At 40.1% G+C, this 27,371-nt stretch overlaps 2 protein-coding genes across 8 annotated transcripts in view; one reads left to right on the forward strand and one right to left on the reverse strand.

Moving 5' to 3' along the window:
- slka (STE20-like kinase a) overlaps positions 1-1,828 on the forward strand; it is a 21,157-nt gene extending 19,329 nt beyond the window's left edge. For all 5 annotated transcript variants that reach the window (XM_086259297.1, XM_086259299.1, XM_086259300.1 and 2 more), the window contains one exon: positions 12-1,828. In XM_086259297.1, coding sequence (XP_086115423.1) covers positions 12-158 — 147 coding nt within the window. In that variant the 3' untranslated portion in view covers positions 159-1,828. The remainder of the gene's footprint in view (positions 1-11) is intronic.
- Positions 1,667-27,371, reverse strand: col17a1b (collagen, type XVII, alpha 1b). 3 transcript variants are annotated; one of them, XM_086259295.1, is made up of 55 exons: positions 26,983-27,371; positions 25,736-25,789; positions 23,639-23,689; positions 23,383-23,493; positions 21,972-22,271; positions 21,811-21,867; positions 21,691-21,726; positions 21,517-21,567; positions 20,321-20,467; positions 19,157-19,795; positions 18,580-18,663; positions 18,429-18,491; positions 18,182-18,337; positions 17,847-17,939; positions 17,706-17,750; positions 17,474-17,617; positions 15,522-16,034; positions 15,377-15,427; positions 15,104-15,130; positions 12,617-12,679; positions 12,417-12,521; positions 12,261-12,323; positions 11,637-11,672; positions 11,449-11,502; positions 11,317-11,352; positions 11,200-11,235; positions 11,031-11,093; positions 10,729-10,764; positions 10,481-10,552; positions 10,369-10,395; positions 10,225-10,260; positions 10,099-10,134; positions 9,932-10,012; positions 9,789-9,824; positions 9,613-9,705; positions 9,282-9,362; positions 8,977-9,027; positions 8,830-8,892; positions 8,667-8,726; positions 8,561-8,587; positions 8,367-8,426; positions 8,107-8,184; positions 7,962-8,000; positions 7,690-7,806; positions 7,502-7,621; positions 7,295-7,405; positions 7,018-7,140; positions 6,816-6,935; positions 6,479-6,658; positions 5,397-5,537; positions 5,077-5,304; positions 4,316-4,480; positions 4,128-4,208; positions 3,959-4,042; positions 1,667-2,791 (listed from the first exon to the last, which is right to left on the reverse strand). In XM_086259295.1, the coding sequence occupies exons 2-55, from the start codon at positions 25,776-25,778 to the stop codon at positions 2,736-2,738; spliced, it is 5,469 nt and encodes a 1,822-aa protein (XP_086115421.1). In that variant the 5' UTR covers positions 25,779-25,789; positions 26,983-27,371; the 3' UTR covers positions 1,667-2,735. The 3 variants fall into 3 exon arrangements, with proteins under 3 accessions (XP_086115421.1, XP_086115420.1, XP_086115422.1); XM_086259294.1 differs by having other exon boundaries at positions 9,932-10,015; XM_086259296.1 differs by lacking the exon at positions 25,736-25,789 and having other exon boundaries at positions 9,932-10,015; positions 26,983-27,370.

Consider the following 27,371-nt stretch of genomic DNA (forward strand, 5'->3'; position numbering starts at 1 on the left):
GCCCCCTGCAGGCGTTAGAGGAGGAGTTCACACGGAAGCTCCAGGAGCAGGAGGTCTTCTTCAAGATGAGTGGTGAATCTGAATGCCTTAATCCAACCACTCAGAGTCGAGTATCCAAATTTTATCCCATCCCAAACCTGAATAACTCTGGCTTGTAGCCTAATGTTCGTCCGTGCTGCAAAGCAGACTGCTGTCAAACTCTGCTCTCAAACTCGACTCCTCCAGAGTTTAAAAAGGAGTGGAGTTTGAAGGACGAGCCGAGGCGTCATTTCTCTGACCGCTAACTGAAAAACGTGAACACGTTTCACTACTTAAGTTCCACCATTCGCGAGCATGACGTGCCTACACACCGTTCCATTACTTAATTGGGTTTCCTCAGCTTGCTGGGAAGACTCAAAATGAATGATATGCACTTGTTTTGAGCATGTTCAGATTTTTAAAAGTCTGCGGTTGGTAGCTGAGGTCAGTCATGCTTTTCAGATTATTATCGTTAAGCTTAGCTCTGCTACAATATGAATAATCTCCAGTGCCTCGTGTTCTTTTTTTCTCTGCGTTTAGGCCCTTCCCTGCATTTTCTGCAGCTTGCAGTAAATAAATTCCCACCTGAATGTTTTGCACTTAAAAAACTGGTTATCAATTCTGCTCATAATCACAAGATGTCATGAGATCAGTGTAATCGATTCACACAAGCTGGTTATCAAAGACTGCTCTGAGATTTAGTTTGGCTGCATGTAGTAGTAGACCTTGCTGAAGGGCGACGGAGTCAAAAGACAACCATGTATAGATGTAAGACTTTGTTATGTCTGTGTAGTCTTCTGTGCACAGTGTCTGATGTCTAACGGGAGTTAAAATGTTGGGATCGGGAGGCTGTGAGTTCAGATGAAAAATAATGTACTGTGTTGTAGGTGTGTACCTAGATATGAGGTTTAAATAAATACTGTGCTTGCCAGAAGCATTTCACCATCTTAAGAGATGAATGAACAAAAAATATATCTGTTGATTTAGCACATAATTTGATTTCAGTGCCGGTCAGCAAAACACAGAGGTGGCCTGTTGGGTTGGGGTTTTTTTGGGTTTTTTTGACGTTAACTAAATCAGTTCTCCCTTTGACTTTCAGCAGCAATCTCACAAACTAATGACGTCTTGTAAAGAATAATTACCGAAGGAATGTAAAGCTTTTGATTTGCACTGTATTGCCACATGAGCTAAAGAAAAAAATATGCAGTAGAAAATTTTGCCTCACCAAAGCCTAATCAAACTCCAAGCTGAATTGTTTCAACATATTGTTTTCCTTTTATTAAAATTACTTTTAGCTTCTTCTTTTTTTTTTCTTTTCCTTTTTTTCAAATATGCCCTTAGTATTTTACAGCCATGCCTAATCGAAGCCTGTATTCCTGGTATGCTGTAATCGCTCTTCATGGTGAACTTTTGCACTTGTTGAGAGCAGTTTCAGTGTGTGAGGAGATGCCCTCTGCTGCGTTTTACGATAAAGTATTGATGGTTCACAACAAGAAATTACTGTAGTTTCATTTGCCACCATATAGCATCGATGCATGTTATAATTTCTGTATGCTTATATATAAACATTGATTTGATTTTTGTCATAAATGCTGGATTTTTATTGGAGTTTCTGGAGGCTGTCATGTGAATTACACCATTCGACCAATAGATTTCAAATATTTTTTTATTTTATGTTACAGCATTTTAATGTTTCATTCTATCACAATGAATATTCTTTAGTATATGCATTTTTTATGTCAGATGAAATGTATTTAATGTGTCTTTATATATGGACATTTTTTTTCTTGTAAATAAAATATTGACTGTTTATTCGGCAACTTGAGTTAATTTTATTTTTAGACAAATTTAGTAGTACAAATATCAAAACTCACAAGTCCAAAAATAGGTTTATTTTTCTATTGTTTTTCCTTCTTTTTTTTATATTGACAAAATGTCAATAGGTATAAATCATGTAAAAACATAATCTGGGAACATTTTATAACTTAATCTCTGCAACACTTAAAGGTATAAAGAAAAATATATCAAATTCAGTGCCCTTTCACACAAAAAATATACAATCCAATCCACTTCTTAGTGATCATCCAAGTCACTCTTTCAACCACGCCAACAATGTGTCTCTAACCCACAATTATCAGTTGTGCCTGCAGCAACATTAACTGTAACCCTCCCTCTGTCTGAGACTGTCAGGTTTACATAGTAATATATGTATGCATTTAAAGAGTAAGCTGTTGTAATTTGTATGCAACGAATGCTTATAGATACACTTATATAGCCCTCAATACAATATAATCCTCAAATGACAACAATTTAAAAAAAAGAAAGAAAAAAAAAAAAAAAGGTACACCAGGCACTCAGTGTGGAAAAAGATGCAAAAAATATCAGCGACTGCTACTTGTTGCTTAAAAATATATTCTCGTAAACAAAGCTGCCCCAGGAAAAAGTCTGATTGCAAGCTTCTAATTAAACAGAGTAAACATTATACACCCACATAATTAAAACAAAATGAAGTATATGCCTGGAAAAACCCTTAATGTCTACTGAAGCTGTTTTAAAGACACTGATGCATTTTTCTGGCTGCTTTTATTTTCTCAAACTGACTTTTCTACAGTTGGAAACAGCATTTTAGCTACTTAAATTGGTACAGTTAAAGACCTAAAAAAAAACTGAGTGAAAATGAAATGAAATCTGTTATGATCCAGTAGTATGTTAGCCCTTTAACCGCTGCCAGCCTGACGGCGATGCTTCTGACGACGACCAACAAGTTTATTGCCTGCAGGGGATGAAAAAGAGTGTGTAGGAATGCACTGGTTCATATGTACGGTACTGTGCAAAACCGGCACCCCTCATTTCTTTATATTTTGCTAGGAAAATTGAAAATATGTGCAAACATGGAAATACAGTAAAAAAAAAAAAAAGCATTTGGAAAATTCTAACATGTTTGGAAGTCAATATTTAGTACGACAACCTTTACTCTTTAACACAGCCTAAACACTAGGGAAAGCTTTCTTGTTTTTTCTTTTAGTCTTCAGGAATAGTTCTCCAGGGTTCCCGAAGGACATTCAAAGACCTTTGGACGCTGGCTTCCTTTTGTTCCTGTCTGTCAGGATGATCCCACTACGCTCAAATAATGTTGAGGTCTAGACTCAGAGGAGATAGATCCATGATTCATTGTGTTCAGTTTTATTCTATTTCTATTCAGGTATGCTTTTACTGCAGTGACTGTGTGTTTAGGATCATTGTCATGATGAAAACTGTCCAGATGGTATTCCATAGCCTCAAAACCATTGTGTTTTCTAGATAGCTTATAGACACACTGTTGTACCTGTCACCTAAACTCCCCTGCACATATTGATAATAAGACCAGTCGCCACTGATTTTCAGTCCCGTTCTTGTGTCGTGTGGCACAAAGTTTCCCTTCAGATTCACTTTCAGATACTGTTCATCTTCTGTACATAGTTTTTAGACCTGCCACTTATCCAGTTTCCTCAAATTTTGTAAAGGTCACACTGCACACCAGGCTGAGATAGTCTGTATTTTTGGCTAAGATCTATTTGGGAATCACCTTGTTGGTTTAAAAACTAACTGCTGATAACTAAGAGCCTAAAAATATAAGTTGTCTGCTATGTGTAAACATGACAGTTGATAATTTTTTATGCCTGACTGATTCATAGGTCAGTGTTAAGTGGCTTATCACATAAAATAAATATTCCTCTAAAAATGGTCAGGAACAATGAGTGAACTGAAAAGAAGTGAAAAAGCAGCCAATGCTGAAAGAAAACCTACAGAAATCCTAGAGAACTGTTCCTCAACAAAAAATACAAGAAAGTCTGGCTCCTTAGAAGCAAAATGTCAAGAAATGAGCGTTGATTCAAGACTTTTGCACAGTATTGCATGTAATTGGTTGTTTTTCCTGTAGTTTGACATCATAATAGCTTACCTGCTTCCCTCTTCTGCACTCTGTGTGGAATTTGGACAGTATATGTCCCTGGTATTCCAGGTAAACCTGGAGGTCCAGGATCACCTGTAACCATACAAAACACTCTTGTTGTTTCTGCACTAAAATGTTACTCTACCTGTACGCACTGAATAAAATCTGTTTTGTGTACCTTTGTCTCCTTTGGGTCCTGGGTACCCTCTTTCCCCTTTTGGCCCAGGGCTTCCTGAAGGGCCGGGAATGGTGCCATAGACTGTGAAAGGACAGAAAACAGATTTGTTAGAGGTAAAACTGCACTGTCTAGCAACACTTCAGAAGTTGAGACAGTTCAAGTGGGTGGAAAATCATAAGTATATTTACCTCTGAAGAAGTCCATGAGATCAGCTGTGATATTGCCGTAAGCTGCAAAAACACGACTGTGACCAGGTGGTCCAGGTGGGCCAGGCGGGCCTGGCGGGCCTTGAATAGCTCGAACATTTGTGGTCAAAGAAGCCCCACCTGAATACCCTTGCAGCAGGCCCTGACCTGCAGAAAAGTAATTTAAAAAAAAGAAGGCACTGTAGTCATATAAGTTAATTTGCATGTCTTTCATCGGCCTAAGTGAGAAGTACTCAAATCCTCAAGGTCCCCGTACTGGGATCAGGCTCTGTGTATGTGTTATTAACATGCAACACGCTACCATTTTTCAATGGTTTGCCAAGCATAGAGCATTCACAGAAGAGGCTGCTCATAATGGATGCAGCACTGTTGTGCTTAATTTGGAGACAGAGACTTAATTCAAATTCTTCTAACTGAATCTGAATTCAGAGTTGTGATAATACCCTTCCTGATGCAACCCTGTGAGGGTTTTTTGTCTCCTCTCTGACTTGAACCAGGAATCTTACACTTGTTAGATGGATGCATTAACCAATGCACTATTGCTAATATCATAATATAATTGTTATGGTGCCATTTTTTTGCCAAAAAATGCAAAAAACCATACTGGCTAAAAAACAGGCCTTAAGAAACATTGAACGTCAGGTCTAGCATGTAGAATTCCCAGCAATATAGGAACTGTAATTCTAACAGCACATCTGCCACAAAGGTACAAAAACTGGTAGAGTAACTGGTAATCTACTTACTCTTGATGTAGTCTGTAACTTTTATGGCGACATTAGAGTAGTCCAGTGTCTCAGCAAGCTTGCTGACATCAATCTGTCTGATCTGTGGGTTGTTGTGAGAGTCACCCTGAGCGTAGGTCTGGCTCTGTGCGTAGGTCTGGAGGTAGCCTGGCTCTCCACGCTCTCCTTTCAGACCCCTTGGACCGGGAGGCCCTGGAGGTCCCGTGATGGTACGGCGAACACTGTCACCTGGAGAGAGAAAATGTGTCATATCTGCTCTCATCTGTGCTGCTGGGAATGTTTTTTCATATTTGTATCTGTGTGGGATGTCCAAAGCTTACTGGTTAGATACTGCTGAATTTCAGTGCGGATGCTCTCCCTGGGGAAGTTCCCACTGTAAGAAACTGATCCAGTGTAAGTGCCTGGTGGACCCTGTGGACCTGGAGGACCAGGAGGGCCAGGAAGACCTCTAAACCCAGAACCTGGCAGAGAATAGAGACCAAGATGAACAAAGCTGGCACAAACTGATTTTGGATTAAATAAGAAGATCCATCCATCCATCCATCCATTCACTTCCGCTTATCCTTTCCAGGGTCGCATGGGGCGCTGGAGCCTATCCAGCTGTCACAGGGCGAGAGGCGGGGTACACCCTGGACAGGTCGCCAGTCTGTCCAGGGTGTACACATAGAGACACAGACAACCATTCGCACTCACATTCACTCACAGATTGACCAATTAACCTATCCCCACTAACTGCATGTTTAAATAAGAAGATGAATAGAAAAAAGCAAAAACCGTCCAAATTAAATTTTACAAATTAAAAATTAATCTTGTATTAAACTCAAGATTAAAAGATATGATTGATATGTATTTCATAATAAGCCAGAACTGCATGTCTCATCCCACAAAAGACCGCTTCTTCTTCTTCTTCATTTGCATCTCTAAACCTGTCCTAATTTTTCAGTAATATATAATATGAATGTATTATAGAATTTGGATGTTCTAAATAATATGGTCAGCATACATAAAATAAACTGTGGTGAGCCAAATACTTGGTTTTAAATTATTTCTTTCTACTACTGTGCCAAGATGACATTACTCTGGCTTTATCTTGGCCTCAGATAAAGCGGTGGAGCACTGAATTCTGTTTGCGGAAGCCTGGTGAGGGGCAACCAATCGGGCGAAAATGGTCTTAAAGAGACAGGAGCTCAAACTTCTAATTTTTGTTCACAAATAACATTTCTTTGAGTACTAATTGAAATTTAATTCGAGGATGGATAACATTTCTGATACTTTTAAAATTATTTCCACTGGTGTAAAATTATTTAGTCGACCCTTAAACAGTTAGTATCCAAGTGATTTTTCATGGTTAGACATCGCTTCGTAAACACAAGACTATTGTCACTCTCTCTGTTAGACATACCCTGCAAGTAACGCTGGATTTCTTCCAAGCTGTAGCCACGACCTCCTGCCCCATACACAGTAGCAGTGGAGACTCCTGGCGGGCCCTGAGGGCCAGTAGGGCCGGGTAGCCCTGGAACACCCGGAGGACCAGGAGGGCCTTGTTGCACAGCAGATGCGATCCATGAACGGAAATCTGAATCTAAAAAAAGTTGAAGATATGAGGAAGAAGATGAGTGAGTAACTTTATAGAAACTTTGAATCCAGATCATTCTGTATGCAGGTTATTTTGGTTATCCAGATAAAACATGTTGGTGTCTGTTAATAAAAAGAGACAGACACTAATTAAATGCTCTTACTCTTTATTAGTGCAGAATAGTCAATAGTAGCGGTAGTGAAGCCAGACCCTGCTGGACCAGGAGGCCCTGCAACCCCAGGAGGACCACGTGGCCCAGGTGGACCTCTTGCAATCCCTCTCTCTATAAATAACATAAAACCCATTAGTTTAAGCCCAGTTGCTGTATCCATGTTTAGTGTTTTTAGGTAAGAATCTTTGCTAACCGTTCATGAAATTGAAGACATATGTAGCTATCTCCTCTACTCTATAACTGCCTGATGTCCCTGGTGGTCCTGGTGGCCCTTGTGGCCCTGGTGGTCCTGTCAAATATCTCCTCACGTCATCTCCTGGACAGATCAGAGCAAAGACACAGTTTAGCTTGGTGCATCCAAGCTTAAAAAACAAAAAATGATGCATGATAGATGATGATGAAGAGACTGTAGAGGTGCTGTACTGAATGCAAGCTGGGTATGATACAGCTAAAATATATATTGTACTCACTCTGAAGCATAGCTATGAGACCGCTGACTGTCAGGGATCCAGAGGCAGGTCCAGGAGGACCAGGTGGTCCTGGAGGACCCTGAACACCCAAGCTGAACCCTGAGTCTGAACCTGAAATTACACAAAACATTTAGAGGTGGTTCTAGTTTACTGACTGTGTCTCTGAAATAAGTATTAATCTCTCTCACATAATTAAAAAATGCTTACGTCGTAGGTATGCAATGACACGAAGAGAGATGTCATCTATAGAGCCTGAGTAGGTTCCAGGGGGTCCTGGTGGTCCAGGTGGACCTGGAGGTCCAGGAATGGCAGATTGCCTGGCTCTACCTGAAATGGAACAAGTCAATACCATGTTCTGCCCTCTGAAAGTGATCTCCCTTTAGAAAGACTCTTACTTAAATAGTCACTGATGTACTGCCGCATCTCAGTAGAAGAAGCAAAGGAGCCCGGCAAGCCTGGAGGGCCAGCAGGACCTGGAGGACCAGGAGGACCTGACGTGACTGAGATTGAGCCTGGGGAAGAAAAAAAACCTGACAGTTAAAATCCTGTGGAGTACAAGTGGACTTTAAAGCCACTGTGAACTATTTCTGTTTTTAAGAAGAAGACACTCGTGACTTTGTCTATAATTGTAAACAGAAATGAGGACATGGTTCATGATTTTATCTACCTCTTGAAGCGCCTGGAATCCCAGGAGCTCCAGTGTCCCCTGGAAGATAAACAACAAATGTATTGTTGTTGCGTGACAAACTCACAGTTCATACAGCTAATATAACGCATCTCATCCACTGATTTAAGAGTGCTGTTAGCTTTACCTTTGAGTCCTTGAGGCCCTGGAGGCCCTGGTGGACCCGGTGGTCCTGGGAGCCCACGTCCTCCACCATATGTTGACACTGTAAGTCAGAATTGATACATAAACATCTGAAGTAACATGATACAGCATACTGTATTTTTTAATGTGCCAGCTCTCTAATTCAGACGTTGTGTTGTGTCAGCTTGTGCAATTGCCCCCTCTGAAGTTCATGTGTAAACATGGCTTAATTTAATTGTAATGTGATTATTTAGAAGTCCTGACCTCTCTCGTTGGTTCCTGGTGTTCCCGGGGTGCCGGGCACACCTGGCTGACCGGGTTCACCTGAGACACAAATGTCAATTATTTAAGAGTTATATAAGTTATATAAGCATATAAGCAGAGAGGCTTGGTATGAATGGATGCATGATTTTAAAAAAAGCCAAAATATAGACAAAAATTAAAGATAAAAATTATACCTTGGTATCCCCTGGGCCCTTGAAGACCTAAAACAAAGATAAAAAATTGTATGTTAAAGTGCTAATAGAGAGGCAGAGATCAGACCACTTCACAAAGACTAATCACCTGTTGATCCTTTAGCCCCGGGAGGCCCAGGAGGTCCTGGTGGTCCTGGATATAAGGCTGCTGTAAGAAGAACAGTGCTGAAGTCAGTGGCATTGCTCTGTTACTACTAATTACATGTAAAACCCAAATCTAGATATAACAGAATTATGACTGTGGATCATACCACCAGCGCTGGATACAAAGCTGGAGTCCCCTTTGTCTCCTTTAGGTCCTGGTCTTCCATAACCTAGAAAGAACAAAATAAGAGTTTTTACATGAAGAATGGATCAGATTCACACGCAGTGACAACAGCGCTGAGACAGAAACTTGCCTGGCTGGCCTGGGGGCCCAGGTGGTCCTGGAGGTCCTTGTCTGGAATCTCCTAATAAAAAACATTTTCAAATGACTCAGTAGGTATTTTTCATTGTGTCAAACAAATCCCACACAACTTTTAAAGATGTTACCTGTTATTATGTCTATAATGTTATAGAACAACTGTATTGATTGACTAGTCTAGACTACAGTAAGTGTTCCTGGGGCTTTGGGCTCTTTAGACTTTATCCTCTCCTCTGTGCGCCTTAGAACAATGTGAAGATGTGCTGGAAACTTCTACTAAATATAAAATGTGTTATCTACCTGGACGTCCTGGAGGCCCAGGTGGACCCGGTGGGCCGGGTGGGCCAGACTGTGCCAAACCTCCATTTTCACGAAACAGCCCTGAAGCACAAACAAAAACAAGTTTATTAAAGAGAAGTGGCAAATACTGAATAATGGCTACTATCAAAGTAATGCTAACTCAAGTGGGGGACAGGTTAAAGTAAAAAATGTGATTCTGTAGTGGTAGTAAAACAGTTAAAAAAGTTAGCATTGGCCACCAAACTCTGATACAATACAGATAGATAGATAGATAGATAGATAGATAGATAGATAGATAGATAGATAGATAGATTCATTCAAAAGTACTCACTGTCTGTTCTGCTTGAAGAAACCGTCTCACTCTTACTCAAGGATAGTTCTGATTCTCCCACGTCTCCCTTTTCTCCTCTGTCACCTTTAGGACCTGAAAAGGCAAACATTTAGGGTTTTAATCTGAATCTGAAAGGAAAATTCAAGTTGAGAACAAGAAAAACCACAATGACGTACCAGGTTGGCCAGGCAGACCAGCAGGGCCGATGGGACCTGAGGAGGTAAATTGAAGATAAAAAAAACAAAACATTAATGCTGGTACTATAATTCAGCGATGAAATGAATGTCCAACTATTTTTTTGGGCTATCAAGCGTCAGACCTGATAATCCTGGAGCCCCAGGGGGACCAGGAGGACCAGCAGGCCCAGGTGCTCCTGGGATGCCAACAGCAGTGGAGCCAGCTGCTAAATGTATGTGATTATCAGATGTCAAATTCTTGTCTTTATCAGGAGTCTGTTAAAATATACATTTCATGATGTTCTGTTACCTGCATTGATGATGCGTCCTGGTGCACCAGTGTCACCTTAAACAGACATGCAGATCTCACGTTAAGGTGTTAAAGTCATAATCAACAGCACAAAAAAAACTTGCAGGCAGACATACGCAGCTGTACCTTTGGTGCCGGGTTGTCCTGGATTTCCTGGTATCCCTAAAATACAATTTAAGTACATCATCAGTGTGGTCAGCATTCAAAGTGTCACCCCCAGAGAATTAATAATATGCTACAACAGGAGAGGTATTAATGGCACAGTCATACCTGGTGGTCCTTGAAGTCCAGGTGTTCCTACAGAAGGAAAATATTATGAATATATTTCTGAATATATGTAGCAGATTTATTATCTGCTAATGTGTTAGAGCAGCAACCTTACCTGGAAGTCCATTATCCCCAGGAGGCCCAGCAGGACCTCTGAGTCCAGGAGGCCCAGCTGGTCCTTGGTCACCTGGGCCCAAGGAATAGCATTAGGATTTATTTATTTTGATGTATTTTTATTTTAATTATTCTATTTTACACTTGTGTGAAATAAATGTATTAATTCTACCTATATCTGTTCTATATTCTTATTTAAATAATATGTAAATTAGTGCAAATGCAGTGCTTATATGATGAGTTATTCACCTCTTGATCCCTTTGCGCCATCTTGTCCAGAAAGTCCTGATGGGCAAAAAGCAGAAAATATTTTATATTTAATTTATCTAAAACATAAACGCATATGCTGCTAACTTAATAACAAGTCTTAGCTACAGACAGAGGAAGCCTTATGAGCAGACTCCTCTTTGACAGAGAATGTTGTTTCATGCTCCTGCAGGTTCTAAACAACCACATGAAACACCAGGAGGCAGTCGAGCACAGTACCACAGTCCGAGTGTCTGAGAATCTATTAGAATCTACTATCCGAGGTTAGACATCCTCTGACTCACCCACTGATCCTTTGGAGCCTTTTTCTCCAGCTGGCCCGGGCGGACCTGGTAAACCGGATTCACCTGAGAAGTCAGACAACTCGATCAGAAAATTAAGAGACTGAACGGAGTTTAAAACATGCTAATTTTGCATCTACAAATCCAGTTTCAATTACAAAGCTGTGCTGACCTTGTGCACCTCTGGGACCTTTGTCACCAGTGTCACCTGAAATAAACAATGAATTAAACTCTGATCAACAAGCCCAACACAGGGTCCTTTAAAATCCTGACAGGATGTACAACAAACCTTTAAGTCCCTGGAATCCAGCAAGCCCTCTATCACCTGCAGAGTAAGAAAAAGATGTTATAATATATCAAAAAATAAATAATTTAACTATGAATTTCACACTATTTAGCAGGTGAGTAGTGTGAAACCCACCTTTAGCCCCAGGAGGCCCTGATTCGCCACGGAAACCTTGAAGACCTGGTTGACCTATCACAAAGCAGTTCATGTTAAAGGCCAGGAATGAAGTTAAAACACTAATGATGCTATTTTCAGCTGGTGCTAAATACATTTTGTGGTAAATTCCGCTAAGCAAGTAGATGAATTCGATTTAATGCACTAACCTGGTGGCCCAGAAAGTCCAGACAGCCCCTGTGCACCTGAAAGAATAATTAGCAATTAATAATTATAACAGCATTTGGACAAAAATAAGAATTTAAAAACTGTTTTGATTCACATTGGCACTTTAGGAAAGCTTGAGCTTTCTTTCTTTCATTACACTGAGAAATCAAAATTGCTCTAAAGTGACACAGATGTAAAATAAACGAATAAGTAAATAAATAACTGTAGTGAAAAAAACAACAACTTTTTTCCAGTGTTTTCTAAACCAAAGCTTTCTAAGTGTTTTGGTAACGCTATTTGGAAAAACAGGAAAGACATATGAGTTTAATTATGCATGAAGTCACAAATAAAACATATTTCTGGAGAGTATGAATAAAAATAAAGCAATGATAGGCCATTCTTTGTTTGTTTTGTTTTTTTTTGATAAGTAATGTCAGCTGCAAATTGCATCTTGAGGCTGTATTCATAAACTGACTCTATACTGCCACCTGCTGCTGCAAACGGTACAGACACCACGAGGGATTAAATGCTTGTCATCTCATAAATGGCTCAATAAGGAGGCATTCATAGATGTTTTTGTTTGTTTGTTTACTTGAACTTGAAAGCTCCATCTTTACTGATCTCACCTTTTGGTCCAGGGGGGCCGATAGGTCCTACAGGCCCAGGAACCCCAGGATCTCCATGAGCACCTGCAGAAGCCAAACATAAAAGATCTTGTAGTGACAAACTGTTTGCGAGTCAAGCTGGACGAGGTCTTTGATTGCTCTGAGTATGAACCATACCTCTGTCGCCTTTAATTCCAAAGCCTGGAGGTCCTGGCTCACCTCTCGGGCCAACTGGGCCCTCACGACCTCTGAGACCCGGTGGCCCCTCAGCTCCATGTTCACCTGATCACACATAAAGCACAGAGATGATCAGTGGCTCTAACTCAGCTGAGCAGCTACATCATGAATTCAATTTTAACTTGAAATGTTTTGTGTACCTTGAGTTCCTTTTTGTCCTTTGGGACCTTCGGGGCCTGAATGTCCCATCGCACCTGGAGGACCTGAAGTCACAGTCACAGTGAGTAAAAATGGCGTCACAATACCACACAGTAATTCTAAGAAAAATATAAAATAATGTGATGACTAGCATCCGATACCAATGCTGATACTGACACTGACATTTGGAGGTATTTTAAATCCACTTTTCCAGTGTTTCGGCTGAAATGTTTTTGTTTCAGACACACGACACACAAACAGATCTCTGTAACACTTGTCGATCCATTTTCACCCTGCCCAAATCTACTCAGATCAGCTTGTGTTGTGTGCCAAACACGCTGACAACAGGAAAATTGTAACCCGCCCTCTGGTGGACAAACTATTGTATCTAACGTTAATGGTCCTAACATGGTTGAAGTGTGTTTTACAGTTTTTTACAGACGCTAGGACACATTTCCCAATACTTAGGTCACTTTTGCAAAACACTTCACACAAGCCTCCTAACTGACCGTCAGCTTGGCAAAGCAGTTCATTTCACATTCAAAATGCACTACAACTACCAAAACACTTCATTCAGGTCTCAAATAAACTCATTCTTCCAGAACACTAGCAAAGGTTGACAGCCGGCAAACACACTTCGTCACCCACAAAACAATGACCTAAAAAACACTAACAACATGTAGCATTACACAGTGTTTTCTTGTGTAAAACAAGGACACATCTCTGTTTATAATTTCAATATATGTTACTGGAATGAATCAGACATCATGCAGAATTCGTTACAGTTTTTTACAGACGCTAGGACACATTTCTCAATACTTAGGTCACGTTTGCAAAACTCCTCACACAGTGAGCACGACAGAAGTCTATGTGGGCTAAACTGAGGACCAGTTATCATTGTTTTGGCACAAAATGCATTCAATGACTACATCTCTCAAATTTCATGAATTATCTTCTCACTCAGACACAACAACTGCCAAAAATCTTTGTACGTACAGGACATTTTGCATGTGCTTACATACTGTTTTCAAAACTGTTAAACTTATGGCCAAAACAATAACACAATGCAAAACTTAAAAAGACAGCAAAATCCAACAGCAATATTTTATTGAAACATATTTTAAATCTAAAAATGCAGTTTAACCAGCCACAGCTGATTCTCATTGTAGATGAACATCTACACAGATGTTACTCCTTCAATTTTTCAACTCCTTCAATTCTGGCAGCCAGAAGATTCTTTCCTAGGTGTGTTGCCCTAGATGACATAAGATGTGATGTGGATGAGAACCTGTGGCCAAATGGAGGAGACCGAGTAGATTAGCATTACTATTGTATGTGTATCAGTGGATGGTGTGTATACAAATTCTTGTATTTTGGGATTACTTAGTGCAAAAAAATAAAAATACATAAACAAATATTAACGAATTCTGCATGATGTCTGATTCATTCCAGTAACATATATTGAAATTATAAACAGAGATGTGTCCTTGTTTTACACAAGGAAACACTGTGTAATGCTACATGTTGTTAGTGTTTTTTAGGTCATTGTTTTGTGGGTGACAAAGTGTGTTTGTCGGCTGTCAACCTTTGCTAGTGTTCTGGAAGAATGAGTTTATTTGAGACCTGAATGAAGTGTTTTGGTAGTTGTAGTGCATTTTGAATGTGAAATGAACTGTTTTGCCAAGCTGACGGTCAGTTAGGAGGATTGTGTGAAGAGTTTTGCAAAAGTGACCTAAGTATTGAGAAATGTGTCCTAGCGTCTGTAAAAAACTGTAATATTTGTTTATGTATTTTTATTTTTTTGCACTAAGTAATCCCAAAATACAAGAATTTGTATACACACCATCCACTGATACACATACAATAGTAATGCTAATCTACTCCATTTCTGGCTGGGTCCATGTTTACATCACAAAAAAAACCTATTCAGCAGTTGTCTCCTTTTGTAATGAAATTGAAGGAGTAACATCTGTGTAGATGTTCATCTACAATGAGAATCAGCTGTGGCTGGTTAAACTGCATTTTTAGATTGGAAATATGTTTCAATAAAATATTGCTGTTGGATTTTGCTGTCTTTTCAAGTTTTGCATTGTATTATTGTTTTGGCCATAAGTTTAACAGTTTTGAAAACAGTATGTAAGCACATGCAAAATGTCCTGTACGTACAAAGATTTTTGGCAGTTGTTGTGTCTGAGTGAGAAGATAATTCATGAAATTTGAGAGATGTGGTCATTGAATGCATTTTGTGCCAAAACAATGATAACTGGTCCTCAGTTTAGCCCACATAGACTTCTGTTGTGCTCACTGTGTGAGGAGTTTTGCAAACGTGACCTAAGTATTGAGAAATGTGTCCTAGCGTCTGTAAAAAACTGTAACTGCTGTTATAAATGCTGATACTGATAGATCAGCACACAGATAATATCAGCCTGAAAACAAATTGGGTGGGCTGTAGTGATTAATAAATGAAAATGTAAGTCATCGTTACTCACCTGGGATGCCAGGGAAACCGGGATCTCCTATAAAAAATAAAACACAAGAGAAATAAGAGCAGAAAAATGGAGCAGGACTTCACCCGAAATACTCCAAAAAGAAAATATTTTGGTCAGTAAGAGATACTGCTGTTAAACCTTTAGTTCCAGGGTCGCATAAAAAGAGTAGGAAAATAAACATTCTTAAAATTTTAAATGACATGCAGCTGATTTTGATTACCTCAAGAACATTATAGTTTTAGATGTAATTATATAAACTTTTTTATATTTTACCTTTAGGCCCAGGCAATCCTCTCTCTCCCTGTACTGAGGACGCTAAAGTAGCTGAAAAAGGAAAACAATTACATGAATGTAGTGCATGATATGTAAATATGTATGTGTGCGTGTGTGTGTGTGTGTGTGTGTGTGTGTGTGGTACCTTTGAATGCCTGCGACTGCATTTCAGCCCTTAACATGTGCTGGATGGCCAGCTGAAGAGCAGCAGAATCTATGTGTCCTCCACTCACGCTGATCCTGAGGTCAGTGCCAGTACCGGCACCACTAGCAGAACCGGTAACCCCAACTCGTTGACCGGTACCAGCAGCATCAACTCTACCACTTTGACTTGTACCAGCACTCCCGACGCTGCTGCTTCCACTACTGCTGGAGCTCCCACTGGAACTGGTACCAGCTCCAACACCAGAAGTACCAGTAGACCCTCCAATGCCATTACCACCTGCGCTGACATCACTTGTGGAAATCTGAACTTGTGTCCTGGATCCTGAACTTCCACCTCCTCCACCCACGCCTATGGTGTTGTCAGTGCCCATACCTCCACCATCCACATAAGTGTTGATATCATTGGAAGACAGCCGACTGGTGTGGGCGCCAGCGACCGATGACGCAGCTTCCAGGGTCGCCACTCGACTCTTCAGCTTTCTCACATCCTCAGCTGAGAAAAAGACAGGCAGATGTTTCCACCGTAAGTAAAAAATTCTTATTTACAGCTTCTCAAATGTAAAGTGTTATCTTTCTTTTTCTCTTCTGTAGACTAAACACTTAACATCAGATGACTCCGTGATGAAAGTACTATGATGTTTTAGCTGTGGTCTAAAAATCTAAAATGTAACATATTTACTTGCTCATATTTGTAGTAAATGTGAGCACAAGTATAGAACGGGATTCTTGCAGCTTCCCTTTGTGGGAGCCTCCAAGCCCGAGGAAAAAAAAATCCAGTGGATAAGAGCCCAAAACTGCAGTTCCCCTAGAGGCCACTTGAGGCTGCCTCCAAAAGCATGTAAGTGCTCTTTGACTTCCATGTTAAGATGCTGTTGAACTATACAACATTTAAAGTATGTTTACAGCCTGATAGAAGAAGCATTTTTGGTTACTGTTGGCGGTTTCCCGTTCCATACTACCTGTACTGGGGTCTTAGACAGTGTTTGTGGTGTTGGTGCTATTTGAAGTGTTTTAGTGGAGCTGTATGATCTACAACGTGGCTTTCTGGGTGGTACAGACCATCCCAGAAGTTTGTGCTTCAGTTATGATGACTTGTACAATTTAACAGATTATTTAGCCCTCCAACTTCATACCAGGATGAAGGAGGAAATGCAGATTTTAGAAAGAAATGAATGAACTGTAATATGGCACTTAAGCCTCAGTTTCTAAACTATATATGGAATACTGGAACAATTAAAAGCAATAAAAAGGCTATTATTTATCCAGACATACAGAGTCAAATTTTTATTTTTCCTTTGTTTTCAAGGGACATAAAAATGAAGTGTATATCCTCTCAAACTCTGCTGTTGCTTCACAGTCTAAGACTGAGAGTGAAGACTCGTAAATTCATTTGTGTTCCCCTCGGAACATATTTAACTTAACATATAACTAAGCTATAAGTTATAACATATGTATTGAACTGAATGATGAAAAACAGACGTTTATCAGTTCACAGACTCTGAGCAGGCTGTGGATGCTTCAGTGTAAGTTGCAAATGTATTTTCAGGTTCTTGACATCACATTTTTATCAGGGTAAATCCACAACAACAACTCTCGTGCTACAGGCAAAGCAAACTCGAGTCTCTGATGTCATCCAGCAACGATTTCCAGAGCTGGTCTGTAGACAATGAATGAATGCCAGACTTTATGGGGGTGGGACGGCACTAAGAGATCATATTTCCAGGGAGAGAATTACATTTATTGTTTCTCAGCTCAATAGTGGAGACTAGTCTATAAAGGCTGAAACACTTTTTATTGGTTAAAAAACAGTCACTCTCTGATCCTTCACAGCACAGCAGCTTTAGAAACTGGCCCTTCAGACTCCTGAGGTTTTATCTTATCTGTGGCCTTTGGGGTGGGGGACTCTCATAAGGCTGCACAGTTCAATCTTACCCAGAGCAATGAGGCCAAACAGGAGTCCCAGCAAGAGCAGGGAGAGAAGGAGAAGGCCCAGCAGCCACTTCCACCAGGAGCAACAGGAGTCCGAACAACAGCATAGTCCTCCGCCTCCGAAGATGCCGCTGTCCCTGTGAATCTCTGCAGAAAGAGTGACGAGTTCAATCCAACATTAAATTTTCAGTACACTGTCAATTAACTCCTCAATATTTATGTCGATGAAACTTACCTGCATAGGTGGCTTTGTCTTTCATTACAACTCCAGATGAACCATCTGTGCAAGAAATAAACCAACATCACCAATTTTTTGTTATTGTTGTTGTTTTCTTGTAAATCAGTCACATTGGAGATGCTTTTAAGATGCTCTCACAGTAAGAGTTGCCAGTCTCTGCCTTCAGTTGGGCCGTTTCACCGTAGCTCGAAATAAGCTTCTCCTTCTTTATCGAGTCTCCTGACAGTGACCCTGTGAAAACAGAAAAAGCACCCATTTTATGTATTTATTTATTTTTTCTTAAGGAACTAAACTGAAAACATACAATGACAAACTGTAACAGACAATCAGCTTCTAAAGGAGTTTAAATTATAACCAAAAAACGAATAAAAAACAGTGCAATTAAATACATGTCAGACCAATTCCCGATTAAAACTCTAAGGAAAGTTGAGGAACTTGTATGCCCAGTAGGTGGCGCTGAGTGTGAGGCTCACCTCCTCCTACATGAATGCCGCTGCTGGTAAACTGCTTGCCGGTGTCTTTTGCCAAAATGAGCATATCTGTCTCCCTTTTGGCTGGAACGTTTTCTTTTTCAGAAACCACGAACTTATAGTCTTTCTTATAGGCGTCATCAGTTTGGGATCTAGTGGCTGATAAAAGACAAACCACCAGGAATTAATCTTGTTCAGCCTTTGATTATTTTTATCAGATTCAGGGGGATTTAAACTGTTGCAGACTTACCCGTAGAGACTCCAGTGCTGATGCCGCTGCCACCGTTGGTCACGTTCTTCTGAACACCATATCCTGTAAATACAAACGCATAGATGAATATGTAAGAAAGACACAATTTTGAAATGAGGGCAAAAAGAGGATAGAAAAAAGGTTTTCTTACCTCCCAGGTTAGCATTTACGTTGGCTCCACTGGTGGTGAGCACACTGGCCGAAGTGGGTGCCAGGTTATTCTGAAAGCCGTAAACTAGAAAATATAGATGCAGAGATTTGATTAAGTAACTACCAATTATTTCACACTGGAGGAAAGTCACAGTGGAGAAAGGAAGCATCCTTCATTTCCATTTATGGCCCCAGAGTAGTTTTACAACTTGACTATGCTAACCAGCCAGAATAGGGAAGAAAGACTTAACTGGAGTTTGTGCAATTTATTTTGTTTTTTCAGGGAAAAGAATTACACTGACTATGGAAAAGTATCAAAAACTCACAAAAACTCATGCATCAAATATGGAAAATACTTCCAAGGTTTTTCTGAGAATATATAATATTCAAATTCAACACTATGGACCATCAGGATGGGCATGATGACATCTGCTGATTTCTAATATAAGACTTATCATAGTGTACCTGTTTCCTTGTTCAGATGTTTGTTTATATGTAAGCATGTGTAGATATGGAGCATAATAAATGCATGTGTAGTGACAACATATCCATGTATATCCAGGAACATTTGGTCTCACCTGACAGGGATGATGGAGAGGTGGGGATGACTGGTGCCAAGCCTGCAGCCATGTTGTTGGCGCTGACCTGCCCACTTTGGTATGTGTAGCTGCTGGTGTTGCCAGCAATGACTGTAGTGGAGGAGGATGGCAGAGTGGAGGTGGACCAGGAGAAAGTGGGGAACACCGTGGAGTCCAGAGTGTCATATTGACCTGATCTTACAGTGGTGTCATACTGCACTGATCTCACACCAGTATCATACTGTCCTGATTTCAGACTACCATCATACTGCACTGACCTCACACCAGTATCATACTGTCCTGATTTCAGACTACCATCATACTGAATTGATTTGACACCAGTATCATACTGTCCTGATTTCAGACTACCATCATACTGCACTGATCTCACACCAGTATCATACTGTCCTGATTTCAGACTACCATCATACTGCACTGACCTCACACCAGTATCATACTGTCCTGATTTCAGACTACCATCATACTGAATTGATTTGACGCCAGTATCATACTTGTCTGTGATATCATACTGGCTTGATTTATCAAGCTTTCCATTTGTCAGGCCGGTATCATACAGTCCTGATAAATCAATGGTGTTGAACCCAGGTGATCTCACACCAGAGCCAAAAGAACTTGAAACTGCAGGAGAGAAAAGACACAAAGACAAACATTTTAAATGTGTCTCTAGTTTTCACTTTTCTCCACTTTGTGTCTGTGATGTGCAGCTCAGGCGGCAGTGCGTTGTCCTGTAGTTTGGTCGGTAGCCCCCCACTGTCTGTGTTATACCGAACCATAATTGGCCTCTGATGCATCCATCAGAGTGTGAGTGTGCGTGTGACAGTTAAAAAGAGGTTAAAGACATAGTATGAATGTGTGTGAGAAAAGGTAAAACCAATATATAAGAGTCTATTAAACAGTTTAACCCCTTATAACCTGTTTCCACATTCAGACTAAATCTATATATTGGACACAACTTGACAACTAACTTTATTGCACATTAATATACATTTTTATTAATGTTATTTTTTCCCTCTTTATTCCATATTAAGATTTCCTGTGACACCTCTCTAATATATAATGACTTTTTAATAAACCCTGACTATTTTGACAAGATCTTCTTCTACGTGAATCTCCAACGCTAAAGGGTTTAGCACTGTAGTATACCTGACTGAGAGGCCACTGAGATGGTCTTGGTCTCCACGCTGGCCTTTTTAGGGACAGGCAGGGTGATGGAGGCACTGGAGGAGCGAGTGGGGCTGACGCTGCTAGAGCGTCCCTTCAGCAGCTTCTTCACGTCATCCAACTCTGTCCCTGCAGAACCACAAACGCACAAACAAATGCAACAATGCAGCACATCTCAGATACTGTTTCATCTTGAATTTGAACTAGAAACTCAACAGCAGAAACTGTTAGAAGTTTATGGCTAAAAGGAATCCTAAAAACAGAAGACTGTAATTTTGCAAGAGGCAAACACAAAAAACACTTTTTAAAGAAAATTTAACATTTTGTCTTAATATTTATTCTTCATTTAGTTTGGTTAGTTGGGGGTATGTGTCCTCTGAAAATATTAGTTAATCTCCGTTTGTCATAAAACAGGTATAATCAATCATATAAATATCTAACATGTACTCATGCAATAATCTCACAGTGTAAAAGTGGCCATGATTTATTGTTTTGAAAGTATTTTTATTTGTAATATTTCTGCGAGTGATAATAGCTGCAAAACCTACAAAAGAAGAGACTTACACTCCACTTCTGAGAGTTACGGTCTTGTTTTTGTTTTATTATATTTAGTAAAAGTGCTTTTTCCACCACTACACACGATGTACCGTGGCAGGCTGAGGGGGCCAAAGGTGGCACAGAGTGACTAACTCTTAAAAAATGTGGATTAAATAACAGCACTTATGGACTTCAATCAGCAGGGGGAGCGATGATCATCTGTTCAGCTCTAACTCTGCACCGTTTTGGTCTAAAATGGGACTTACTGCAAACAGTGAGTCATGTGTGCCGTTGCTACCACCAAAACTCTGCCCCATAACCTTTTCTCCACATGGCTACAGTGCAAACAAAGGCACAGTCCCCACTGTTTAAACCTCCCCTCGTCTCTTTTTGCTGATGTATATGTTCTGTTTTGGAGAACTAACTGCAACACGTGTTACAAATTAGAATTTTATAGACTCGCATGTGAGAAGTGGAACGTAATATAAATCTGATCCACATGATTCAAAAGAGACACCCCATAGTAAAAAGTCTTTCACTATGCAAGTGGTTCTTTGAATGAATGTACTCAGGAACAGGACAAAATGAGAAAAAGTTCTGAGAACTTGCATAACAGCAGCAAATGGATTGAGAGGTCTTACATCTGCAGGGAGTGGGGGAGGCACTTTGCAATCTGACTCTGATCTCGCTTTCTGGAAAAAAAATCACAACACACAATGGACAATGGAATCCTCATTTAATAAAATAAATAAATAAATAACAATTCAGAGTCAGATGGTGCAGAAATAATGAGGGGAGGAGCTATTATTAAATACCTCTGCTTTCGCTTCTCCCTCTTGTGGCACCAGAGCCTGAAAGAAAAACAGAGACACATGTTTAGGGTAAAACAGGAGCGATATTGTGCAATGAGAACATTGATAAGCCTTTTCACTTACAATAGTTTCCATAATCTTTGCGAGTAAATTCTGGAGAGGAATTAGCACTGGAACTCCCTAGAAGAAAGCACAATGGTTGAGCAGGAGTATAAACAGCACCCTTGAGTTGTGCCAGTTTCCTTCACTCTCTGATGCCAACTGTTTTATTAACAGGATCTCACCATCATAGCCCCCTGAGCGGCTGGATATGTGCTTCCTCTCCCGGAAAGCTGGCGACAGGCCTCCTGATGAGCCAGCAGTCTGCGTCCTCCTGGCACCGCCCGACGAGCTGGACCGGACCTTGGACGCGGAGCTCACGAGATAACTGCCTCCGCTGCCTCCACCTCCTCCTCCTCCTGTGGCAATTCCAAAGCTTTCTCCATCTATGTAGGTCCCACCTCCCTCACCCCCTCCTGAGGAGTCTCCGCCGAGGTAGATTCCCGAGGAGGAGCTGTAGCTCCCGGTGTTCACACCTACAGAAGCTGGAAGGATGATTTCCAAAATTATTTATGATTTCACAGAACTCTTCAGTCATGATTGGACTAATATGACCAGGAAGTAGTAACTAAGTCCCTTTTCTCAGCTGTAAATTTAAGATAGTGCCATTTTACATGAGTATTTACAGCTTCTGCTCCGCCACATCTCAGAAAAACTGAACATACTGGAAATACTACATAGCACACAGAAAATATATAGTGATGATCCATTTTAAAGTCCCACTTACTGGAAAATATTCCTGAGAAACCTCCACAGAAGATGCTACATAAGATAATCGTTTTTATTTAATAAAAACTGCTGTTTCTAAAAAGAAAAGTAAATGATTTCCTGTGGCAAGTGTACATTAGCAGCTAAAACAGATCCACTGAAACTCCTGAACGTGTTTACCTGCAGAATATGATTAATGTTATACAGATTCTGCAGATAACACTCGCATTGCCACACGTTCAGCTGACCAGTTGTGCAAAACTTGAAACACTTGAAACAGGCTCAGTTATTTAATTTGGTTTTTCTGTACAGTCCACAAACTGTACAGAAACTAAATTAGAGTACTGATAGTTACTTTACAACAAGAGGAACTCCTGTTTTAGTGTGTGAAAACATCCAGATCTGTCATTTTTACATTAAACCCTGGTTTAACTTATTCATTCAATTCAATAAAAAAGTTCCCCATAAATATTGCACAAAAATAGTCATTTCTAATTAAAAACCTGCTAAATAACTAAAAGAAGTAAAGTATTTCCCTATGCCATGCTGTGGAGCAGAAGTATATAGTAGCATGAAACCATAACATCTAAGTAAGTATCTTTACTGAGATTGGAGCTAAAAGTTAAATACAGTAACCGTTTCCCTCTGGCACCCGAAAAATAACGTTTCAGTAAACCAGCTCCACCTCAGCCTCCTTTAATAGTAATGCTCTCCGCTGTATCTTAGTGCATCAATAATGACGTCAGAGCTACTTTCAAGAAATAAAATATTCCTGCCTGGATGCAAAAAACTAGAATCTGTCTTTTGTAATTCGGGTTAAAAATGTGACATTCAGCATCTCAAAACAAAACTGCAGCTTCCTCATTTTAAGTGGAAAGTTGCTCTCACATGAAGAAAAGTAAGTTCCACTGCTGCTGTTCTGGGTTAAGACATTCTTCTCCAAGCCCAGCCCTCCAGCACTGCTGGACATATTCCTGTGATTTGATCCGCTGGTTCCCTCTAGCAACGAAGACACACAGCAAAACACAAGAAGCAGTTACTCATCGGGAACTTCCTTTAGAACTATAATTACTCTTATTTCTTTTTTTGTTTTTAGTTTGCTGACAACAATTAAGGCAAACATGGCTAGACCAAAGAGACTCACTTGGTGGGAGAGATGTCAGTCTGGTTGTGGAGGTTATGGTTTCTGTGACAACTGATGAAAAGGAAACAATAATTACTACTGTGCACACAGTATTTGAGTCCATATAGGTATAACACTGAGAGTTATTACAGCAAACTACACTTTTTTTTGTTGTAAAAAAACTGAAAATGTACTTTTTTTGCCAGTATATTATCTGTTTTTTATGTAATAGACAGGATGACATAATGGAATAACAGAAAACAGATCACATAACAACAGAAAAATAACAGAAATGATCAGAATAAAAATAAATATGAAAAGAATAAACAAATAAACAGAAATAACATGTTATTGTGTGTAGACTCATCTTGACACTTATTGTTATTGTTATTGTTTTTATACTATAACTAAAGACTAGGGGTTAGGAGAGAGGATTACAAAACTGTTATAGCACATTAATAACAATTTTTGGAGAGCAAGGTTGGTCGATGTCCTCCTACAACTGTTTTTTAAATTTAATGAAATTTAATGAAATGAACAATTTCTAACCATAGTGAATTGATGTGATTGCTTACGAACATTAACAGGCATACAAATGAAAACTTCACTCTGACTATTAATGATTTTGACAACCATCTAAAAATGCAAAATGCTAGTCTTAATAGTGCCTCATAGTTTTTTAATAGAGTATTAACTGATCTATTAAACACTATTAAAGTTCTAGTTGCAACCTTGAAGCCTTTAATAACAGGTGACTTGCAATTACCTGGTTCTAAAACAACCAAGTGCCAGGTTAAGGTCATCGGGTTGGGTGGTTTCCCGTAAAATCAAATCAAACTCAAGTCTTGCGTTTAAATAAAGCTAAAGTATCAAATGAGGACATCTGACATGTCAAGTTTTTCAATGTTTTGATTCTTACTGACAAAAACGCCCCTACCAAAAATTTCACAAGCATCTTGAGGTCTTAATTTGCAGATTGCTGACCCTGTGATTGCTATCACAATGCGCAACAGGAGAATAACAACTAAATCACCTCCAGGAACGAGCCGGACCCTACGCCCTGTGACCGCGTTTTCTTTATGAATTTTCAGTCCCAACTTGGATTCACACTTTCTGACAAGTTCTGACTGTAATCAAAGACTTTGTCCTCAGGTCAGCCTGAGCCTTCATGCTCATCATATATGTAGGCATGAATTACAAGAACATTAAATAAAGATTGCATAAATTATGGGTGCAGATAAATTTGATGTTAATAACACCCCTGTTCCAGCAGGAGGCAAGTTGTTCTCCTGCAGCAGCCTGTTGAGTTTTGCTGGCATCAGCTATAGATTATAAAAATTCCTTTAATTTCATGCTGGCTTCTCGTTCGTGTCTTCCTCCTTTCATCTCCTCCTCTTCCCTCCTGCTTTCCTTCCCTTTTAGGGGTTTATGTCTGTTTTAGGCCTGTTATGCTCCTGCTGCCGATGCTCCTCGACTCTGGCAAAGCCTCGAACACATTCTAACCACTGGTTATGAAATGTGTTAAATAAATAAAGTTCAGCAGATTTGCTTTAAAAGTGATCAATAAAACAAGAGGACAGCGTGTCTGATTCTCTCGGCAATGGTCAAACTTATGATCCGGGCCTGCTTGACCTCTCCGCCCTGTGTCAGAAGCTGTTAGGCCGCGATGAGCTCTGCTTTAACATTTAGCTATGACTACTGAAGGGAAACCCAGAGGATGACTTACACTGTGATGAGCAATGGAAAGTGAGACCAGTGAAGGCATGCAGTGATGTTAGTGATAATAAGACCCCCCAGAGAGAGAGAGAGACAAAACCACCACCAAGGAAAGGAGGACGCTATTTAAAACCGTGTAGCAACAAAGTATTTTTGAGCCTCTACACCAATCTGTCTTTAAACCCTCAAATAAGAAATCACTTTATGAGGTCTGTGAAAATGGGACGCTGAGATTCTGAATGAAATCCAATTCAAATAGAACAAAAACTGTCTGTGGCAGTTAGTTTTTGTTTAATGTGTGTCTATTTTGGGTGAATCAAGCCTTTATTTTGGGATTTAATGGTGGCTTTGTCTATCTGTACTGCCATTCCAAAAACTTCGGAGGAAATCCAGAAATCTCACCCTTTTCTTCTGAGAAGTCCATCTGCCTTGTTAACTCGTCCATCCCATTTTAATCTGGTGAGATGATGATAAAATGTTGACCACAGTCATGTATATTCAGAGCCGTCTGCTTATTTCTTAACTGTGGTTAGATGGTATTTTAGCTAACATCTAATGAAAAAAAAGACAAAATTGTTCTCCCAGGAATAATCTGGGTTAAAGATCAGGCTGCTTGTTTACTGCATGTATTTGATACTTCATCCCAGCTGAAACACAAAATGTCATCACACCAGTTTTCCTGATTGTATTTTTTAAAACCACCATATGGTTTCCCCTTCCACTAACAGTAGACAGGCAGAACATATGCAACAAGAGCACACACTCTATGTGAACAGAGGACACCACAGAAAAGCATCATCTATAGTTTTCAGCAGACTTTCTATTTACTTTTGTTTCTTTGACGATCAAACTCACAAAGGAACAAAGGAGTCTGGTGGATCACCGCTCAGCTCTGAAAGACCATCCTCTCACCACACCCTGCCAGCCAACTAAGGGCATTTAACTGCATGTGCTTCATCTACACTCAGATTATTTAGAAACAGCAATGCAGAGAAACTTCATAAGATGCCCTTTTTGTTACTTTTCTCCTGTACCACGTGGTGCTGAAACCACAGCTTCTACCTGTGCCCAGTAACACATTTATGCTGTTTTTACTGCTGTGAGAAAAGTTAATAGTGAAGATATTTCTCCCAATAAATCCACTCCTTGTTATCCTTTTAGCTTGAAGCTTGTAAAAAAGAAAAAAAAACCAGTTACTTATCATAGGCTGTAACTGATCTGAGCAGCAAATATAGGCACATGTCAGTTAAAGCGTGATGCTCCAGAAAGGCCGGAGCCACTGGTATATTTAGACGGATCTAAATAGCACAGCAAAAGGAGAATGTGTAAAACTATCCTGAGATCACTATAACCGAAAAATGATCCCCAAAAAACCCCTCCAATGGATTGTACATACAAGCCAAGAAGTATGTGCGGAGAACTTTGAAGACTATAACAATTCCAACCTATAAACACCCAAAAAAAGATTGACAGCCCATCAGCAAACTCCCAGAGCGCAGTTAGTGCAGAGATGCAGCAGCCAGGTGGGAAGAAACATCCGCAACATCCACCTTAAACAACTTTCCCCTTCTCCCCCCACCCCCTTTAAAGTCTCCAAGTTATTTCAGAGCACTGCATTGTAACATAACAAAACAAAAAGAAATCCATACCTTCAGCCACTTCCAACAAGTACCGATCAAATACGGATTCCTCCCAGGATGGAGCGACTGATCCACCACCGGAGGAACAATGTGTTTATGTGAAGCTGACGCGTCGTGCGGGGATGTTCTTAAAGTCCTCGATCCTATTGTGTCTTTTCGCTCAACTTTCCCAGGCAAGTAAAAACAGAGATTTTGGCACCGGTCCCAGCCGCGCCCATCAGCTTTGCAGGCAGGTGTGGCAGACGGCACGAAAAGCTGAATTTGAAGAAGAAAAAGAAGAAGAAGAAGAAGAAGAAAAGAGCGCCCGAGGGAACCAATTAAGCCTAACAGGCACAGATACTCGACAGTGAAAAGGAAAAGTGATGAACTCCTCCTGCTGCTGCTACTGCTCAGCGCTT

Source organism: Aulonocara sp. 'chitande type north' Nkhata Bay, linkage group LG13 (assembly GCF_057382095.1).
Source record: "Aulonocara sp. 'chitande type north' Nkhata Bay isolate Kocher_YH1m ecotype deep benthic linkage group LG13, A_spYH_male_GT1.1, whole genome shotgun sequence".
NCBI classification, from domain to species: Eukaryota; Metazoa; Chordata; class Actinopteri; order Cichliformes; family Cichlidae; genus Aulonocara; species Aulonocara sp. 'chitande type north' Nkhata Bay.